Here is a 19,262-nt window from a genome sequence, read left to right on the forward strand (position 1 = left end):
TCTGGTAGTTTCTTGAAGGAATCTTTAGGGTTATCTATATATAGTATCATTTCATGTGCAGATAATGAAATTTTTATTTCTTCCTTTCTAATTTGGGTGTCTTTCCAATTTCTTTCTTCCTTCCTTCCTTCCTTCCTTCCTTCCTTCCTTCCTTCCTTCCTTCCTTCCTTCCTTCCTTCCTTCCTTCCTTCCTTTCTTTCTTCCTTTCTTCCTTTCTCTCTTTCTTTTTTTGTCTGAGTGCTGTGACTAGGACTTTTAATACTATGCTGAATAAAAGTAATGAAAGTGGACATCTCTGTCTTGTTCCTTATCTTAAGGAAAATACTTTTAGCTTTTCCCCATTGAATATGATGTTAACTGTGGGTTTGTCATACATGGTCTTAATTATATTGAGATATGTTTCCTTTCTTCCCACTTTGCTGAGAACTTTTATCATAAAAGAATGCTAGATTTTATCAAATTCTTTTCCTGCATTTATTGATATGATAATGTGATTTTTATCCTTCATTTTGGTTATGTAGAGTGTCATGTTAATTGATTTGCAATTATTGAATCAACCTTGCATCCCAGAAACAAATCCCACCGGTAATGGTGTATGATCTTTTTTATATATTGCTGGATATGATATGCTAATATATTGTTGAGGATCTTTGTATCTCTGTTCATCATGTGTATTGTCTTACAATTTTTTTTGTAATGTCTTTGGTTTAGAATCAGGATAATAATGACTTCATAAAATGAGGTTGGGAGTCTTTCCATCCCTTGAATTTTTTTGGAATAGTTTGAGAAGGGTAGGTGTTAATTCTTCTTTCAGTGTTTGGTAAATTCAAATGTGAAGTCATTCGGAGACTTTTGTTTGTTGGGATTTTTTTGATTATTGATTTTATTGGTTGTAATCGGTCTGTTCAGATTTTCTGTTTCTTCTTGATTCAGTCTTGGAAGATTGTATATTTTTTTGGAATTTAAAGATTTCTTCCAGATTGTCTAGTTTGTTGGCATATAATTGTTCATACTATTTTCTTATAATCCTTTATATTTCTGTGGTGTCAGTTGTAACTTCTCATTTCTGATTTTATTTGGGTTTTCTCTTTTTTCTTGATGAGTCTGATGAATGGTTTATCCATTTTGTTTAATTTTCAAAGAACCAGCTCTTGGTTGCATTGATCTTTTGTGTTGTTTTTGAGACTGCACTTTGTTTATTTACACTCAGATCTTTATTATTTCCTTCCTTCTGCTCACTTTGGGCTTTCTTTGTTCTTTTTCTAGTTTCTTTAGATGGAAGGTTAGATTGTTTATTTGACATTATTCTTGATTCTTGAGGTAGACCTGTATTGCTATGAATTACCCTCTTAGGACTGGCTGCCTCGTGTTATTTGATTGGACGATTTAATCATTTACATTTAAAGTGATCATTGATAGGTATGGAGTTGTTGATAGTTTATTATATTTACATTTCTTTTTATCCTTATTTTTAAAGAAGTCCCTTTAACATTTCTTGTAATACTTGTTTCTCTCTCTCTCTAAAAAAATCAATAAACATATCCTCAGGTGAGGATTTAAAAAAGGACCATTTTTATTGTGATCTCCTATATCAGAGTTTGACCTATAGTTATTAGTAGAATACACACATATATACCAACATGAACTACATTTGCATATCTTCACTCTTGAAGGTATAATTTTTAAAATTTATATGCTAGATTCTTTGTATTTGGCTTACTTGAAAAAAGAAGCAATCCTAATATATTTTGATTCAGAGCATCTTAAGTTTCTTTATTTTTCTTTTCCTGTTGCATTGATGGGTTTATTACTGAGTGTAGGTCTTTGCTTTAATTTCATTTCCTGCTATCTGTCTCCTTTTGCTTTCAAAAGTAATGGGTATTCTATAAATTCTAAAAGAAGAAGTTAACATTAATATTTCACAGTTAATGAGGTAGTGTTAAGTAATATTGTGCAAATGTGGCATTTCCTTCTTTAGAGGAAAAGAAGCAGCAAAGAATATGCATTGAAAGTTGTTTTAATTCATTTGGAGCTCACTTTTTTTTTTTGAGCAATACAGTTTTTCCTTGAAACACTTTGCTGCTTTTATTAAAATGCTTAGTGAAATAGTTCATCCCCAACCTATCTCTCTAATTGCTGCTAGTGCTGTGTCTTTGTGGTTCTAGTAGAATAATACTCAGGAGAAACAAGGAATGTTGAAAATGTGGTTTTAGTGACTACATGGTTTAGAGCTAAAGTAGATATAAAATATAACAAAATGAAGAAGTATTCACCTAAAATGTTTTAATTTATACTTTTGATTTCAGAGTGATCATGTAGGATCAGGAAGTCATTTCAGTAACCGTAAGTATAAAAATGTAGATTATCATTACAGTTCACCCAGTTTGATCAAAGAAGAATGCTTATGCCTATTTATTTTATCTAACTGTATATTCTACTCCTGCCGCTAAACATCATCCAACTACCTGTGTGTTATACCTCAACACCTGGAACTGTTATAGCCTCTAACATAAAATCTGATCATCTCTGAGGCTCTGACTTTCCTTAGTCCCTGTTTTAAAAACTGTATATAATATGAATTACCAAATTTGCCTTGTTAGTTAATAGACATTTATCTTGTGATATTTGGGATTTGTTTTTTATGGAAGTAAACATAGTTTTCTGATGTGGAGAAATCTTTGGATATAGTCCCAATGCAGGTAATTTTAAAATTAATTAGAAGTTCCATAACAATTACTTATTTTAAGACTATACATAATTAATCTTCACTTTTATGTATTGTTTTTCAACTTTAAACAGTTTCTCTAGAATATCTATTTTTTGCTTCCCATTGAATATTAATATTTATCCTGTAAATTGCAAGAACATTTTTATTTTTATATGATTAAGATACATATTTTATAATAATTACTAGAGGCCCGGTGCACGAATTTGTGCATGGGTGGGGCCCCTCGGCTTGGCTGGCTATTGGGGCGGATCGGGGCCGTCTCACCCTGTCCCGATCGGGGCCAGTCTATTGGGGCCGGCCAGCTATGGGGAGGGACTGTGGGAGGTTGGCTGTGGGAGCGCACTGACCACCAGGGGGCAGTTCCTGCATTGAGCGTCTGCCCCCTGGTGGTCAGTGCGTGTCATATTGACTAGTTGACTGGTCATTTGGTTGACCGGTCATAACGGTCGCTTAGGCTTTTATATATATGGATATAGCTTATTTAGTCAACAGTTTTTTATATATATATGTATATACATATAAATATGTATATCTAATTGACTTCAGAGAGGAAGGGAGAGGGAGAGAGATATAGAAACATCACTGATGAGAAAGAATCATTGATTGGCTACCTCCTTCATGCCCCCACACTGGGTATCAAGCCTGCAACCCTGACATGTGCCCTGACCGGAAATCAAACCGGGACCTCCTGCTTCATAGGACAACACTCAACACTGAGCCACCCTGGTGGGGCACAGTGTTATATGTTTCTAAAAGGGAACTTATTATCTATTCAGAAGAATATGGGTACTTCCCTTGTGTACAAGGTAAAATATGAATATTTTAGATCAAGGATAATTTTATACTGTAACTCATGCTTCTCTTTTGTTTGAAAAATAAAGGAGATAATAACACCAAATTAATACTTAGCCTACTTTGGTGTGGATAATGAAGTTCATATCATTTATTTGGATTTATTTAGGAAAAGAAGATATGCTTCTTAAACAAGGTCAAATGTACATGACAGACTCACAGGTAATACTATTTTTTAATTTAAAAATTTATTAAAATATGTCAGCCTTTTATAAAAGAGAACAACTTGTATATTTACCAAGAATATATGCATTGGCTATGGTTTTCGTTGTAAAAAAGTAAGTTGGTCTTGGCATCCTTAATTTTAATATAAGTAGATATTGCTGTTTCTGGTGCCCCCTAGCGTGTTTTTGATGACAGTGGCTTAAATGAGAGATTTGAATTACAACTTCATGGTCTTTACAGTAAGCCTCAGTTATAGCAGATGGTTAACTCTTCATATTTTCCCATAAAAAGGGGAAGACGGATATGAATAATTAAAAAGTCATTTGTTTTGACTTTGCAATATAATTTTCCTTGCTTTCAAAAAATGCTGTTTTAGAAATTCTCCTCAAAACAAATAAAGCAAAAAACAAAAAAAAACAAAAAAAACAAATAAAGCTTCCACGAAGGAATATTGTCTGATTTTCTTACTTCTTTATCTGTCCCTCACTTTTAGTTTGCAGTAGAAACAAGGTTTACATGCCTAGTACATCCTATGGACTGTAGAACTGATAAATATTTGAGCTTCAAAGGCCTTTTTCATGTCTTCATCTGTGGGCAGAGTGAATTAGTGTACATAATGTCTACGATCATTTTAGATCTTTCTAAGATTCTAAGTTGAGAGAATGGATATTAGTCAACTGAATAGTACTGAAGAAGATTAGGTAATATTTAACCATAATAAAATAAGTATGGAAATTATGAAGCTGTGTAAATAACTTGTTGGTAAATTATAGTAGTCTCAGTCTAAAGATAATTGGTAAATTGAATGATAATGAGAAGCAAACTGAGGCTGGGAAATTATTTCATATTGTTAATTTTCTTCTTGATCCAGAGGAAGGCAGTGTAGATTGAACTAACAATACTAAAATAGTGGAATGTACTCATAGCACATCACTTTTATCAATGAATTAGTACTTGTAATGAGTCCTTATTGTAATTGGCTATATGGGAAAAAATACAAATAAATTTAATCTTTCATGATTATGTTCTGATATTTATGAACTGTTTCACTGAGTTTAATTATGTTTCTTTTTTGTCAACATTTAATAGAGGGAACAAGATGTCAATCAAATTTTATAGTAAGATTATATGCAAAGTTCTAATTTATATCTTTATTTCCGAGAAGAAAACTTGTGGGCTTTTTGAGGGTTGATTAACATTCTCTTGACCACTCTCACAATAGCTGGGTTTATTTTGGTGGTATTTTTATAACTTAAGAACCTTATATTGCAGTTAACAATGAGGGTACTCACAAGTCAGATACTTTATTAGAAATTAAATAATATCACTTTTTTTCAAGGGTCCTGATGGCTTCAGATTTGAAGTTCTAAGCATATTATGTGCCATAAAACATAGCAGTAATAAATGTGTTTTGTCTGAGTTGATATTCATGTGTGGGGTAGGTATTGTGAATGGGGAAAGAGAAAATAGTCTCCAGAGGCCACAACTGTTTTCTTTGTTCTGCTAGACGTAGACTTATGTGAATAGTCTTTCAAAATGTCACTGCGTAAGTGTGTATTAGGAAATCATACCAGGAACTGTTTTTTTAATTCACAAATCAGTCCCATATTTTTCCAAAATACTAGTCTGAAACCCTTTGACTACTGATGATGTGGGTACTTTATAAGTATCTTCTTTAGGCTTTTGTGATTGATATCTTTTTGTTTTCCTTTTTTCAGTGTACTTCCACAGGTGTGCCAGCTCATATGCAAAGCAGATCTATGTTACGACCACTGGAGCTGTCCTTACCCAATCAAACTTCATATTCTGAAAACGAAATTTTAAAGAAAGAGTTAGAAACAATGAGAACTTTCTGTGAATCAGCAAAACAGGACCGACTCAAGCTCCAAAATGAACTGGCTCACAAGGTGGCTGAGTGCAAAGCATTAGCATTAGAATGTGAAAGGGTCAAGGAGGATTCAGATGAACAGATAAAGCAATTAGAAGACGCATTAAAAGATGTGCAGAAGAGAATGTATGAGTCAGAAGGGAAAGTTAAACAAATGCAGACTCATTTTCTTGCCCTTAAAGAGCATCTTACAAGTGAAGCAGCTTCAGGGAATCACAGACTAATGGAGGAACTAAAGGATCAGTTGAAAGATATGAAAGCAAAGTATGAAGGTGCTTCAGCAGAAGTGGGAAAATTAAGAAACCAAATCAAACAAAATGAGATGTTAGTAGAAGAGTTTAAGCGGGATGAAGGCAAACTGGTAGAAGAAAATAAGCGACTGCAGAAGGAATTCAGTATGTGTGAAATGGAGCGAGAGAAGAAAGGGAGAAGGGTCACAGAGATGGAAGGCCAGTTAAAAGAATTGTTAGCAAAGTTGGCCCTTTCCATTCCAAAAGAAAAATTTGAAAACATGAAAAGCTTATTATCGAATGAAGTAAATGAGAAGGCAAAAAAATTAGTTGATATGGAAAGAGAATATGAAAAATCACTTAGTGAAATTAAACAGTTAAAGCGAGATCTTGAGAATTTTAAGGCTAAGATTTCTCAGCATGTCAAACCAGAGGAACATGAGCAGCTCAAGAGCAGATTAGAACAAAAGTCAGGAGAACTTGGGAAGAAGGTCACTGAGTTAATATCCAAAAATCAGACCTTACAAAAGGAAATCGAAAAGGCTTATCTGGATAATAAGCTCCTCAACCAACAAGTACATAACTTAACAACTGAAATGAAAAATCATTACATTCCTTTAAAAGTAAGTGAAGAAATGAAAAAGTCATATGATGTAATTATTGATGATTTGAATAAAAAGCTTTTAGATGTAACAGAAAAATACACAGAAAAGAAGTTGGAAATGGAGAAATTGCTGATGGAAAATGACAGTTTAAATAAAAATGTTAACCACCTAGAAACTATGTTCATACCTCCTGAGAAACATGAAAAAGAGATGATGACTCTGAAGTCCAATATTGTTGAACTTAAAAAACAGCTCTCTGAACTTAATAAGAAATGTGGTGAAGACCAAGAGAAAGTATATTCACTCATGTCTGAAAACACCAACTTGAAAAAGACTATGAGTAATCAGTATGTACCAGTTAAAACCCATGAAGAGATTAAAACTGCACTAAGTAGCACATTAGATAAAACTAACAGAGAATTGTTAGATGTGAAGAAAAAATTTGAACATGTAAATAAAGAACTTGTGCAAATAAAAGATGAGAATGAAATATTAAGAAGAAACCTGGAAAACACTCAGAACCAAATGAAAGCTGAGTACATCAGCCTAAGAGAGCATGAGGAAAAGGTGAGTGCTGTCAGTAAGAGCATGAGAAAAGCACAGGAGAATAGTGCAGAAATACTGGCCAACTACCAGAAAGGCCAAGAAGAGATTGTGACACTGCATGCTGAAATTGAAGCCCAGAAAAAGGAACTTGACACGATACAAGAATGCATTAAAGTAAAATATGCTCCAATTGCCAGCTTTGAAAAGTGTGAGAAAAAATTTAAGGCAATAGAGAAAGAACTAAAAGAACAGTTATCAGAGCAGACACAAAAGTATAATGTCAGGGACGAAGAGAACAAGAAGTGCAAACAAGAGAATGACAAGTTAAAGGAGGAGATTTTCACTCTTCAGAAGGATTTAAGGGATAAGAATGTTCTCATTGAGAATTCTCATGAAATGGAAAGAGCTTTAAGCAGAAAAACAGAAGAGCTGAACAGACAGTTAAAAGACCTGTTACAGAAATACACAGAGGTAAAGAATGAGAAGGAGAAGCTAGTAGAAGAAAATGCCAAACAGACTTCGGACATCCTTACAGCACAGACACTTTTGCAAAAGCAGTATGTTCCATCGGAACAGGTAGAGGCCCTGGAAAAATCTCTTAATGGCACAATTGAGACTCTAAGGGAAGAATTGAAGAATAAGCAAAGGTGTTATGAGAAGGAGCAGCAGACAGTGACCAAGCTGCATCAGTTGCTGGAAAACCAAAAGAACTCTTCAGTGCCCCTGGCCAAGCATTTGCAGATGAAGGAAGCATTTGAGAAAGAAGTTGGAATTATAAAAGCTACCTTGCGAGCCAAGGAAGAAGAAAACCGAAACAAAACTGAAGAAATCTCCAAACTTCAGTCGGAGGTTCAGAATAGTAAACAAGCATTAAAAAAATTAGAGGCAAGAGAGGTAGTGGATATGTCTAAATATAAAGCAACAAAAAGTGATTTGGAGACACAGATTTCCAACTTAAATGAAAAGCTGGCCAAACTGAATAGAAAGTATGAAGAAGTATGTGAGGAGGTTTTGCATGCCAAAAAGAAGGAACTATCTGCAAAAGGTGATAAAGAATTACTACACTTTAGCATTGAGCAAGAAATCAAGGATCAGCAGGAGCGATGCGATAAGTCCTTATCAACAATCACAGAGTTGCAGACAAGAATACAGGAATCTGCTAAGCAAATTGAAGCAAAAGATAATAAGGTAGGCCCTGAGTCATCTTCGTGGCTTTGCATTGGAAACCCCAGAGCAGAACAGAGCACTATTTTAGCATCCTACAGACAGGGTTACAGAAGCATAGTGACCATTAAATGCCACCTTTCTGTTTGACTACTGGTGTGCAAAAAATTTCAGAATTGGGGAAAAAAAAGTATAGTCACACAAAAATGAAAAGCATTTTGCATTTTGTTTCCTCAGCTGGTACAGCCAAGAATTGAGGGAATATGGGGAGATTCAAGGTTCATGTACCTCATAATGGATCCAATGGGTTTGGGGTACCTGAAGAATGGTGAGGAGGGGAGGGAAAAAGCCATGTTTCTGGCCTGCAAGAAACCAAGGACGCTGTGGAACACCCCAAACTTAATCTTGGCACTCACCCGTATCAGTATGGCAAGCCCTCCAGCTGGCTGTACATTCTGTCCCCATACCTTTCTACAAAGACTGGTTCCCTTGCCCAGAATGTGCTGCCCTCCTTTGTACTGAGTCAGATTCTGTTAATTCCTTAATCCTCGTGTCAGCACTTGTCCTCCTTCCCAAATCCTTCCCTGTCCAATCTAGTCCACAGTAAACTCTTCCTCTTCCAAAATACATGTTTTGGCTTTGCCATCCTCTTAAAACATATATGTTACAGTGTCAAAATTATGTGGTTGATCTTCCCAACCAGTTTTTAGGAGAAAAACTGTAATTTACCTTTTCTTCTTATCATTCATTCTCCTGTTATAATTTGCATGATAGGTGCTCAACAATATTTGCAGAACTGAGAGTCGCATGAAGTGTTTACTATGAAGATGAAAAATCAGGGAGACTGAATGCAGTTTTATCAGTTCAACAAATAATTATTAAATGCCTTCTGCATGCCAGGTGCTATGCTCAGTGCTGGGGACACAGCAGAGTGAAAGTAGACACGGCCCCAGCCCTCCTCAGCATAGAGATGTAGATACTGACACCTCTGCTCAGATGACCCAGACTTTAAATGGTTAATGGAAGGTAGTTGTGAATATAACTATATATCGTTATAATAGCAAGTTATTAATATCTAGTTATAATTGTTGCCATTAATTGAGTATTTACTATGTACCAGGCATATCTTTATGATAGAATTTGATTTTTTTTTAATATATTTTATTGATTTTTTACAGAGAGGAAGAGAGAGGGATAGAGAGTTAGAAACATCAATGAGAGAGAAACATCAATCAGCTGCCTCTTGCACACCCCCTACTGGGGATGTGCCCGCAACCAAGGTACATGCCCTTGACCGGAATCGAACCTGAGACCCTTGAGTCCGAAGGCCGACGCTCTATCCACTGAGCCAAACCGGTTTCGGCGAATTTGATTTTTTTAACTATAAAAAAATTTCCCTCTTTCACTGTTAATGAAATTAAAGCTTAGAAAAAGAAAGGAAATGAGCCAAGCTTGCACAGCTAATAAACATCAGGTCTAATTTAAAGGCTTAAAGCCTATGCTCTTCCCATTATGCTAAACAACCTCCCTGTTTTTTCCCTTTTTAAGACAAAGTAGTCTAAAATCATATGTTCTTGAAAGGAACAGAACACATAAGTTAATGCTAGATATTCATGAGCCACTTTTTTTTTTTAAATATATTTTATTGATTTTTTACAGAGAGGAAGAGAGAGGGAATAGAGAGTCAGAAACATCGATGAGAGAGAAACATCGATCAGCTGCCTCTTGCACACCCCCTACTGGGGATGTGCCCGCAACCAAGGTACATGCCCTTGACCGGAATCGAACCTGGGACCCTTGAGTCCGCAGGCCGACGCTCTATCCACTGAGCCAAACCGGTTTTGGCTTTTTTTTTTTTTACTTTTCAACTTCGTTGGAGAGAACCTCCTCTACCTTCCTATATTTCAAATGACCTGGAATATAGTCTATCTGACTTCATAGGTACTTACATGTTATCTAACAATAAGCCTGGGGTCACACTCAAATCTTAGTATATACCCATATTCATTCTTAATTTTGTAATGCTTTTGTAAGGAATTCCTGAGAGAAAAATAATTCAGAAATTAAATATATTGTATATACTGTGTAAAAGTGTTCATTATAAATGAGTAATACATGTTTTTCCCACAACTTTTTCTTTTTTTATAAGATAACTGAGCTGCTTAATGATGTAGAAAGACTAAAACAGGCACTGAACGGCCTTTCACAGCTCACCTATACAAGTGGGAGTCCCAGCAAGAGACAGAGCCAGCTGATTGACACTCTGCAGCACCAAGTACGGTCCCTGCAGCAGCAGCTGACTGTAAGTACCCCAGGCCAGCAGGCTTCGTGCTGCTGTATGCAGGGTCACGTTAGCTTGTTGTTTATAAAAGCTTATTTAGAAATCAGATTGACCTGTGGCTGTGTTCAGATCCAAGAAGGTAATCTTTTTTGCTAAAAGTTACTTTCACTAGTGGTATAATATACCTTATTTAGCGCCTACGACACGCCAGGCACTATACTACATGTTTTACATACTTTAAACTTTATCTTCATCAAAATCTTTAAAGTTTTATTCCCCTATTTAACATCCTTAGTAAGGAAACAAAGATGGAAATACTTGATACCTGGGGTCATACAGCTAGGATTTAATCCTGAGATTTGCTGACTCCAAATCTGGTAACTGCAGCACACTCTCTAAAGTAATGGTCCACTAAACTAAAGGGAGTTTTTAAATAATCTTTTATCTTTATGAGTAAAGATAGGCATTCCTATGGTTTTATGCTCTATATCATTATATATTAAAATAAAATATTTGGATATGTAGTATATCCATATAGGTACCTATATCTTTATAAATATATATATAAATATAAATATAAATATAAATATAAATATAAATATATATATATTAAAGGAAATATCTGGATTTAAAAGCTGAAGATGGGAGCTCAGTTCTAAGCCCTGCCATTTAAAAGAAAGTGACATGAACCCTGGCTGGTTTGGCTCAGTGAATAGAGTGTTGGCCTGCGGACTGAAGGGTCCTGGGTTCGATTCCAGTCAAGGGCACATGCTGGGGTTGTGGGCTTGATCCCCAATGTGGGGCGTACAGGAGGTAGCCAATCAATGATTCTCATCATTGATGTTTCTATCTCTCTCTCCATCTTCCTTCCTCTCTGAAATCAATAAAGATATATTTAAAAATATAATAATAAATAAAAGCAAGTGATATGAAACATTTGCCTTAACACTTGGCTTCTTCATCCATAATTGGATAATTAAAAACTGATTACTTGTTTGTTTGCTTTTTAATTGAATGAGCTAATGTAATATGCATGGAAATGCTAAGTAAAACATAGCATAATCAAATGTAAATTGTTGCTAATATTTTCCTATTCTATAGGTATTGGTTATGAATTGTTTTTGAACAGAAGAAAGTTTTCCTTTTTTTAAGTTTTCATTTTTATAACACTATTGGCTTATAGCAGTTTGTCAGAATTGCTGATTTGAATCTTATCAAAGGGATATGGTAATCTCTTGAGTAATTGGAAATATTTATTATTAATTATGTTCATGACACTGTGCTAAACTCTTCCAGGGACAAAGAGAGCATACAGTTCTTGTCCCCAAGGAGTTATGGGTAGTTATGAGGCAAAATATAGATCCAACAAAAGTAAAATAACATGGCAGAAATACCAAATATAGAATTGTGAATACAGTCCCAGATTCTAAGTGATAATTAAGTCCCAGGAAGGAAAGATTACTGGTATGGTAGGAGCTAATTTCAAAAAGGAAGGGACTAACTGGCCTGAACTTGTAGGTAGGTGGTGTTTGGGTAGGTGAGAGGAAACACGATCTTCCAGGCAAAGGCGATAGTGTGAAGCAGCCATGGAGATGGAATGCAAGTAGCATGCCCAAGGAGTGCAAGGCCCATCAGCCTGGCTAGTACCAGGAGCTGTCTTTGCAGCCAGATCGTGGAGACCGTTGAGAACCAAGCTCATGAGTTTGGATTCTCTCTTCTATGTACTGAGGTGACACCCAAGATTTTTAAGCCAAAAGGATGTGAGGAAAGCTTGATAGGGAGTCAGATTTAGAGATGGGGACAAGATGAGAAGCTTTTGCGGTAATCTAAAGCATAAATTGATAAGTGTCTGGATTATTTCGTGACATTGGATGTCAGTTAAGGAAATCATTTCATGTGACCTAGGATAAGTATAATTGCTTTCACTATGAATATTCCCTCACATTCATGAGAAAAGTTCATACTATTGTTATGTTGTGAAATTTTGCCTGTGGTCAGTTCAAGGTGGTTTGTTACAAAAAGCATCAGGAGCATTTTCATAGTACTGCTGTTTTGTAGCCTCAAGCCCAAGGTCAGCAGTATCACAAGCTCATGCGTTTGAAAACATGAATGCTGATATTCTGCTCTGCCCTTCTTCCCACATTTCTAGGATGCCCACAGACAGCACCAAGAAGTAATTGGAATTTATCGGACACACCTTCTTAGTGCCGCACAGGTAAAGAACTATTTCTCCTTTGGAAAGAATATTATTTTAGAGAAAATAAACTTTTCATGTTCAAGTAAATTTATGTGAAAATCATGTTTAAAGTAGTTGAACCCCATATGCTTATTTAAAAATAATTGTGTTTCTTTTAATCATGGTTTGCATATCTCCCAGAGAAATTTACAAAGCTATATGGCAATATACCATCTTAACTTAATGTTATCTCCATCTGCTTGTCACTCATTTTATAGACAGTTTGGCAACATATGATGGCAGCACACATTAATGCTACTGCTAGCTGAGATGATTCCTTGACAGCCACACATACATGGCTGTCACCAAAAAAGGAGAGTGGAAAAGACATCATTGTTTCTTTGTAGCTTAGGAGTATTTCTTTGAAATGTAGAGAACACTATAAAAGTACAGAAATGATGAGTAAGGTGTGCACAGAATTGTAATAATTTAAGCCTTAAATCTTCCAGGCAAAGGCAATAGTGTGAAGCACTATTAAATTTTAAGGGAAAAAGTTGGTTCTGTTAGAAGATTATCAATAATATTTATTTACTAGTGGCCCGGTGCACGAAATTCATGCACGGGGGGGGGGGGGGTGTCCCTCAGCCCAGCCTGCACCCTCTCCAATCTGGGACCCCTTGGGGGATGTCCGACTGCCGGTTTAGGCCTGATCCCTGTGGGACAGTGGGGCAGTCGGACATCCCTCTCGCAATCCGGGACCACTGGCTCCTAACCGCTCATCTACCTGCCTGCCTGATCACCCCTAACCACTCTGCCTGCTGGCCTGCTCCCTCCCAACTGCCCCCCCTGCCAGCCTGATCGCCCCCAGCTGCCCCCCACTGCCGGCCTGATCACCCCCAGCTGCCTCCCCCACCAGCCTGATTGCCCCCAACTGCCCCCTACTGCTGGCCTGATCACCCCCAACTGCCCCCCCTGCCAGCCTGATCACCCCCAACTTCTCCCCACTGCCGGCCTGCTCGCCCCCAACTGCCCCCCCCCCCTCCTGCTGGCCTGATCACCCCCAACTGCCCTCCCCTCCTGGCCTAATCGCCCCTAACCACCTCTGCCTTGGCCCCGCCACCATTGCTTTGTCCGGAAAGGATGTCCAGAAGGTCTCCCAGTCTAATTAGCATATTACCCTTTTATTAGTATAGATTGAGCCTTAAACTCAGTCAAGTATAAGATTAAGAATTCCCTTCTTTGCCCTAACTGGTTTGGCTCAGCGGATAGAGCGTCAGCCTGTGGACTGAAAGATCCCAGGTTCAATTTGGTTAAGGGCATGTACCTTGGTTGCAGGCACAAACCCAGTGGGAGGTGTGCAGGAGGCAGCTGATTGATGTTTCTCTCTCATCGATGTTTCCAACTTTCTATCCCTCTCCCTTCCTCTCTGTAAAAAAATCAATAAAATAAAAGAAAAGAAAAAGAAAAGAATTTCCTTCTTTGGATGTGTTATGAGGAAGCTGTTTTGTGTTTGTTTTTTTAATAAATCACACCAAGAAAATGTTTAACATATGAAGGATGTTATATTTAATGTTCTGCAGAAACCCTATGATCAGCATCTCCAAAGTTCTCAGAATAGATTTTTCAGGAAGATGTCCTAAAGGAGACAATATTAGAATAGCAAGTGAGATGTAAGAGGATTGTTTATGATTTGAAGCATGTCAGGCCACATGGTTAAAAGAAAAAGCATAGCTTGTTGAGGGAAAACTTCAAAGAAAGGTCTTTTTAAAAAAAGAACTAGGTAAAATAATAAAAAGGAAGAAACTATGATATCAAATTCTTAAAATAAAAAAGCTGGCCTGTTCTATAAGAGATGAATGGGAAACCAGCGAAAAAGAATGAATTTGTATGATGAAAGAAAATATCTTGGGCTACTTTCTTTTGAGTAGGTAAAAGATAGGCCGGGATTGGGAAGTATATTGCAGTTATTGGAGAAGACTGTTGAGGGACCATGATGGGAAGTTTAGGAGGGGAAATAGTAGAAGAGTATAGATCTGTATTGGAGAGGGTGAGGAACTCACTCAGCTCTTATGTTGGCCAAGGGAGGAAGAGCGTGCTTTCCCCGAAAGAAAGACACTGCAAACTAACAAACTTTTCAACTTTGAATGTATGCTTCTGAAATTATTTTCTACTGACTCCTAATTAAACATAACAAAAGCAGTTGGCATCTGAAATAGTCTTGCCTTCTGGCATCATAAAGTTAACTAAGAAATTCAGTTTAGTCAACTATGGATAATGTTTGAAATTTAAACATCCTGCTGTTATAGAAACAAATTTCGGAAAGAAACATTTTTGTGTAAATAGGAAGCGTTATGCTGAAACCTATTCAAGTGCCCCAGTAAAGAAAAAGAAGGGGGAGCTGTAATAAGCTCACCACGTTGACTTGCATTTATTCAACCCTCTTGCCCTCTTTTTAAGTTTAAAGTGTTTCTTTCTCAATATTAATGGCTAATGTTTGTGTAAAAATATCTCAACCTTACCAGTAATGGGGGAAATTCAAATAAACAAGAAGATACCATTTTTCACTTATGGGATTGGCAAATATTAACTAAGATGGTGGGCTATAACATTGGCCTGGGTGTTGTGGGAAATGGGCATTTATACCCTATTAGTAGGAGTGTAAATTGTTATAATCTCTATAGAAGGAAATTTTATAGTACTTAGCAAAATTGAAAATTGAGCTTGCTTTTTGACCCATCAATTTGTTTTCTAGGAATCTGCTCATAAGATTGGAAACACCTTTAAATGCCCATTATTGGGGGAATGGGTAAAGAAATTATGATTCGTCCACACAGTGGGATATTATATAATATTTTTAAATAGTTAAGCATATAACTTGGGATAGATTTCTATGACACTGGGTGAAAAGGCAAGTTGCAAAATTATATGTATGATTTTATTTATGTAAAATATGGGGATTTTTCATTAATTACTTTTCTCATTAAAAAAAAAACCTCTCAACAGGAGCAAAAATAAAAATTTCCTTGTAGTTTACTTTGCTCATTTATAACTCATGCTGTCCCTTATTATCCAAGCTGTTATAAGAGAGATGTGTGTCCATCTGTTTTCTAATACTGGTGAGCACTACGTTTTTTTAAAATATCATTATTATTTCAATCTTCACCTGAGTACATACTTAGAAAAAGGAAGAGAGAGAAGGGGTGTGGGAGAGAGAGAAACATCAATTGGCTGCCTTTCGTAAGCGATTCCACCCAGGTATGTGTCCTTTCCGTGCACAGGATGACACTCAACTAACTGAGCCACTCTGGCTGGGCGGTGAACACTACTTTTAAATTGAGTTTTAAAAATTCCAATGTATTTTCCAATAAATCCTTCAGGCTGTAACCAAGGTAGTGAGGATTTGGCATTTGGTGAATCACAACTAATTAAGCCCTTGTCTTTAGTTAGAATTATTGTGTAAATGAAGATGACATAAAATATTTCTCTCCTTTCTTCTTTGTCTCAAGGGTCACATGGATGAAGATGTGCAGGCGGCCTTACTCCAGATTATACAGATGCGGCAGGGGCTTGTATGCTAGTGGCCAGTACTGACCCGCCAGTGTCTGCTTCACCAGCTGGTGCTGAACGTTCTGTTGCAATTGCATGGCCTTTCTGGGCCTTCCTGTTCTAGTATAAATGAAATAAAATTTATTTTGTTCCATCAGTAGGTTTTAAAAAATTAGATAAATATGTTACTGAGTTTTTCAGTATCAGTTCAAATCTTATGTTCCATATTTGTTAATTTTGCAGTTAGGCAAACAGCGTAACACTTTGCCTTGGACTGGCCACATACTTTTAAACTGTTGAGTCCCTAATAAAGCATGAGCCATCTGAGTGGGTTGAAGAGGGGTTAGGCTGAAAAAATTGTTTAAAGATTTCTCTCAGAGAAATTGATTTGGTCAGTGGCCACTTTAAATTGATCAAAAGATCTTCAACATCTTTGGTCTGAGCCATGAGACCTAATGCGGTTTCAAGGAATGCATTATAACTTGGCTGGCCAAGTTGTATTTTTTATTGAAGTAACTTAATGATTGCCTTTGACTTCTTTTGGAGGTACATTGTTTTTTCTTCTTTACACTAGTAACTTTTATGCCTTTTAAAATAAATTTCTTTTCATACTGGTTTGCAGTGCTAAATTACATTTAGATTAAGAACAGGCCAGGGTGGACTATATGAGGAATTTATAATAAAATTGCCTCATAAGCTCCACAACAGTATCTTAATTTTCATTGTGATGACTTTTCTTCCTTCAGTATTTAGAGAAGTATAAATGCTATGCTAGATTTTTCAGTGTCGAAAAATTTAGACTTTTTTAGTTACTTTGACATTTGCTACTATAGTAACCAAGCACTCATTATACATGCATCCTCCAAATGTTTGTACTTATTTATAGGAAAATTGCACTAATGAAATTAATAATGTGAAATGCAGCTTTCTTGCAAAATTAGCATGAGAGAATTGGTTTTAGAAAACAGATCTTTAAGATTTTAGACAAAAATGCAATAATATAGTAAACTTGAAGAATATAGATAGTGAGAAAATAATAAAATTGGGCATGTTTATAGTAAATACTCTGTTGTAGCCAACCATTTTTGTTAACTACATCTCATTAGAGAGTTTATATGTTTTGTTATTTTTATTAATTTTTTACCATTGAAATTGAAAATTACTAATTTGACTGTTAGCAAATAAACTGAACAAATTATTTCCACCAACATTTTTTAAATTGCAAAATGTGCCTTAGCAATAATAATCTTTGAACATCCTGAATCAGACTTTTGATCCCATTTTTGTATAATAACAAGGACACAAGACTATCAAAATAGCTTTTCCCACCAAAGAAGAAGTCCTCGTATTTCTTTAGTGTAGAAACAACAGTGAAAAGTCAGAATTGGATTTATTCTTAATTCTTTAGATAGATATACACAGTTTACATAAGCAATATAAAAAGCAATGTTCTTTTTATATTTAATATGTTCTACAGCATGGGTTCTGTTTCATGAGTATTATGTCACCTACTGAAGCTCGAGTGGAGAAAGTTCTTAACTGAATAGTCACATTTCAGTGTTGTATTTTCCGTATTAGGGGTGGGAAGGGAACCTTATGTATATTTTATTTTGTCTTCAGCCATCAATAAAATGTTTTCTGTGAAATATTGTTTTGAGCGTCCTTGTAAGTAAACAAGTCCATTTGCTATCCTTAGAAAATTTGGTGTAGAGAGCAATGGTTTCCAAAAAACAGATTGTGATATCCATCTTCAGTTACTATGTAGAATAAAGGAAGTTTCAAGTAACCTTGAATTCATCCCATCCTCTCATTCACTCACCTTTCAATATCAAAGGCAGACTGCATTTACAATACTGAAGGCTAAAGATTTTAGATAGTGAACAAGTAGAACATACATAATGAGTGATGCTGGTGTCTGCTGTCCTGTGTTCAGAAAGACTATGGGGGCTGAACTTCTGGCCAGGAGGAAGGATGCTGGGTAACTATCTAAGAAGTGAGTGCACTCTGAAAGAATCACTGCGATCCTGGGGGAGGGCAGTCCTTTGTTGAAAGCTTTATTACTATTCCATTGTATAGCGCTTTTTCCCACTCCTGATTCATCAGAAGAGCTCATTCCTTTTGACAGAGAATATGTGTTATAAAGAACTATTAACATAAAATCAAATATTCATCTAATGAACATCTTAAATTTTCATATTATAGTCACTAATCACTCGCTATACCTGTGCTGTCCTAAAATTAGTTTAATCTTCCGTATGGCTTATTTTTTGTTTTAACCTTTTGGTCCCAACCAAACGTTATACAGTTCAAAATGTTCTGTTATTCTAAATGCATGGGATTATTTCTGCTTAAAAAATTTTTGCAGCTTTAGAACATGAGCACTTACTTCCTCCAGTGTTAACAGCTGTCTGCTAACAAGGACCTAAACACTGTTCTCAGACATACGCTTCATACCTATCTGAAGGGCCCATGTTCTTGATTCTCTTGTTTCAAAGTAGAATAGGGCAGAGTTTTAAATGAACTGTTGGTGTCCATGATGACTGCTTACACTGATGCCTAGCATTAGCTAGCAGTAGTTATAAGCATCTCTTGACGTCTGCTTCACCACAGTGGAGGAAAATGACTTCTTACTGTCTCTATTTTCCTCATCACTGGATTCTTCAACCTTATCTTTTTTCCTCTTACATGGTCTGTGCATCAAAGTCTGTGCACTACCTCTGGCTCTAAAATAAGGATTGAAAGAGGGTTGCCTGTGATGAGCATGCAAAGTGTGGTTGCACATGTCTGGCAGAGAAAAGGAACCTAGACCTTATTCCTGGCTACTAAATATTTTGAATAATTTTTCCTTTTTTCAGAAAGGAAAAAACGAATGGCACCATAAAATATATCATGTGTAGACTACACCATGCACAAAATAAAAAATGAAAAAATGGGAATTCCTGCTCTTATTTCATTCAATGTCCTTGACCAAACTGGATCTGACATTCGTTGTTGGAAATTCTTTCCCATGAAACAGCCTCTCTGGGTAGATATTAATCTGCTTCTTAGCATGGCTTCTGTTTCTTATTGCACACTAGAGGC

At 36.2% G+C, this 19,262-nt stretch overlaps 1 protein-coding gene across 3 annotated transcripts in view; it reads left to right on the top strand.

Moving 5' to 3' along the window:
* UACA (uveal autoantigen with coiled-coil domains and ankyrin repeats) overlaps nt 1-17,879 on the top strand; it is a 124,384-nt gene extending 106,505 nt beyond the window's left edge. For 2 of the 3 annotated variants that reach the window (XM_079771271.1, XM_079771273.1), the window contains 6 exons: nt 2,307-2,343; nt 3,690-3,742; nt 5,464-8,202; nt 10,328-10,480; nt 12,609-12,674; nt 16,142-17,877. In XM_079771271.1, the coding sequence (XP_079627397.1) occupies nt 2,307-2,343; nt 3,690-3,742; nt 5,464-8,202; nt 10,328-10,480; nt 12,609-12,674; nt 16,142-16,213 (3,120 nt within the window). In that variant the 3' untranslated portion in view covers nt 16,214-17,877. Of the gene's footprint in view, nt 1-2,306; nt 2,344-3,689; nt 3,743-5,463; nt 8,203-10,327; nt 10,481-12,608; nt 12,675-16,141 lie in introns of all 3 variants that reach the window. The other variant, XM_079771272.1, reaches the window with a different exon arrangement.
* The last annotated feature ends 1,383 nt before the right edge of the window (nt 17,880-19,262 follow it).

This window comes from Cnephaeus nilssonii (genome assembly GCF_951640355.1).
Source record: "Cnephaeus nilssonii genome assembly, chromosome: 1".
NCBI lineage: Eukaryota > Metazoa > Chordata > Mammalia > Chiroptera > Vespertilionidae > Cnephaeus > Cnephaeus nilssonii.